Source organism: Montipora capricornis, chromosome 7 (assembly GCF_036669925.1).
Source record: "Montipora capricornis isolate CH-2021 chromosome 7, ASM3666992v2, whole genome shotgun sequence".
Taxonomy (NCBI): domain Eukaryota; kingdom Metazoa; phylum Cnidaria; class Anthozoa; order Scleractinia; family Acroporidae; genus Montipora; species Montipora capricornis.
In genome coordinates, this window is record NC_090889.1 from 5,233,641 (window position 1) to 5,236,344 (window position 2,704).

At 41.9% G+C, this 2,704-nt stretch overlaps 1 protein-coding gene across 2 annotated transcripts in view; it reads left to right on the forward strand.

The window, feature by feature from the left end:
* Positions 1-2,303: 2,303 nt before the first annotated feature.
* LOC138058017 (protein NEDD1-like) overlaps positions 2,304-2,704 on the forward strand; it is a 31,368-nt gene continuing 30,967 nt past the window's right edge. For both annotated transcript variants that reach the window (XM_068903914.1, XM_068903915.1), the window contains exon 1: positions 2,304-2,539. In XM_068903914.1, coding sequence (XP_068760015.1) covers positions 2,410-2,539 — 130 coding nt within the window. In that variant the 5' untranslated portion in view covers positions 2,304-2,409. The remainder of the gene's footprint in view (positions 2,540-2,704) is intronic.

Here is a 2,704-nt window from a genome sequence, read left to right on the forward strand (position 1 = left end):
TCGAACTTGGGTTCTTAGCCCTCACCCTAAACAGAACCCTAACCCGAACCCTAACTCATATGACCAGCGAGACACAGCTCATTGTAACCGCAACCTTTTTAGTTCTTAAACCTAATGAGTGTAATTCAGAGCTAAAAAATGGCATCGACCGTTTCAAATGGCAACGACCGTTTACGAAAGGGAAATAAGCGTCGACGGTGCGCTCATTTTACACCCCCCTCTCCGTCAGTGCTCCGTTTTATTACGGGTGTTTAAAGCTATTTAAACTACACTAAAAGAAAACAAGTCGAAACAAGGATGTGAGATCCGGGAATCGAACTCAGGATTCTCTTGCATCAAGGCCACGCACTAACCGACTGTGGCATTATTGAAATATCGTATTTAATCTTCAATTAAAGTTCAGTTAAAGCATTCGCTGTGGCCTTTTCATAAAGTGTTGTTTCTTTCATATTTCTTTTTCTTTCAAAAAGGAGGTGCCACTTTTTGAAGTAACACCATACACCCATATCACTCAATGTACAAACAAAAGATTTTGCCCGTCTAGCCTCTCATTCAGTGTGAGGCTGGACGGGCAAAGACAATGCAAAGACAAAGCCTTTATTCCCTATGGACTCCAAAATGGCCGCCGAGTGATAAAGGTGAATTTGGTTGGAAAACGCATTGATATAAGTTTACTTGATTACAAGGCTTCAGAAGATTTTCCTTTTTTATAACCAAACTTTTCCGGTCTTGAATTGTCGTATTAATTTTCAATAAGGAGAAAAAGCAAAGTTAGGCTTGAGCTTCAGTAAAAGTTTTTTGCAACTAAGAAAAATTTACAAAGGAATTTTATTACCTTAATCAAAAAAACGCTTATTTTCGAGGAGTACAAATCTGCGAAAGGGGTCCATGCGAAACGCCAGTAAAGAAAGGTTCGATGAATTCACGTGTCTTCTGTTCGATGCTTGTGTAAACAAAAGGTTTCGCGGTACCCGGTGGGTTGAATGCAAAATCTCAACAGTAAATATCTTGTCGAGTTAAGACTTGTGAAAGCACCAAAAGTGCCGGTCAAGGCGAAACGCCGATATGAAGGTTTCATAAATTGTCGTGACCAATGTTTTTAGCCTCAAAAAGTCTTGAGAAATGGGACTATCGCACAACCCCCACCATGAACGAAAGCTGCACTCAACTGACAGCTGAGTTGCCCGAAACGTTGAGAAGAAATAGACTGAAACAAAAACTATAAGAAAAGATAAATTTGGTCTAGAACGCTCTCGTGAGCCGGTAACGGGGTTATTAACCGCGTAATGCTAGCCGCAAGATCCTGAAAAAAGTATCGGGGTGCAATGATCTGACAATGGCACTTGATCTTAGCCAAAGGCCGCGAGAAGCGATTGTCTTTCGAATTCGTGGACGCCATATGCATCGTGATGCCTTTTGTCATTTAACGGAATACTGATAAATCTTTTATAGGAAATCGTTAATTTGTACGCAAGCGCATCTCAACCCGAAGGCAGCCCACCTTTATACAATGTTTGTGTATTTTGACTTGTGTATTTGGTAAGAAACTCGTATTTTAAAAATCCAGAGTTGAGCAACTTAAAATGGTCGGGAATTCATCATATCAATGGTGATGACCAACGGGAATACATCGGTCGGGTGTCACAATTCTTTACGCGCTCCCGTGAAACGCAACTAAATGGACACATCACAACTCCGGCTTGTTGGTCGTGCGAATTAAGTCTGTGTCCTACAAAACACACCAGTACACAGCTTCCTGGTGTTCGCTTACGTAGTATCAATCATGTTCGCTGGAGACACTTTGAACAAATCTACACAAATTCACTCACTTGGCGAAAAAAAAAAATCAGCGAGGATAACGCATAGAACCAGCCCTTTTCGCACATGAAATCGAGGCGAATTGCCAGCCAGTCCGCCAGTCCGTTGAAACCCTTGAAATCAACTGGCATCGAAAACAACGTCATCCTAAAACAAAGCGAGAGATCTCGAAAAACGACGAAAATAGTATGTGTCCTCCTGTGTCGAACGCAAAAACGTTAACTAACCTAGCTTGCAGAGCAGGTATTTTTTGGGACGCTTGTTCAAGGTCCACCCGTCCAACTTTCCGTAATCGGCCGCCATTTTGAAAATCACACAGCTGATATAGGATTGGGAAGTGGAACGAGGGAGGGGACGGACAAGGGGACGGGAAAAAAACCAACGCTTTGTATCTCTCTGTTACACAACGTGAGCAACGTGAGTCTTCGTTATGATCAGCGGACAACTTCTTAACTTGCAATGCATCATGGCCAACCTCCAAAAAGGAAAAAAAATGGCGGCAATATCGAATGTGGCTTGATTTTCTCACCCGTTCGGAAAAAATGTAAACTACTCGGACTTTGAGTTAATCTTGTGGAAAGGAGAGTGACTATGGCAACAAAGATGCATCTGGCGTCTTCCGGAGGGGACATAAAGATCTGGAACATGCCGGAATTGGCAATGGCGAAAAGTTTTAGCCCGCACTCACATCCTGTTGGATCTCTGTGTTGGAGTCCAAATAGTATCTTTTATTTACTTGTAATTTGCGTTTGATGTAGTGTCTTATGTCAAAAAGAAATTGTTAAGAATGTGAAACTTATTTGAGTTTGACAGTCTTGATAATATCTTGCCTAACGTATACGTTGTTTATGTGAAGTTGTATTGCCTGCCTGCCTGCCTGTTGTGT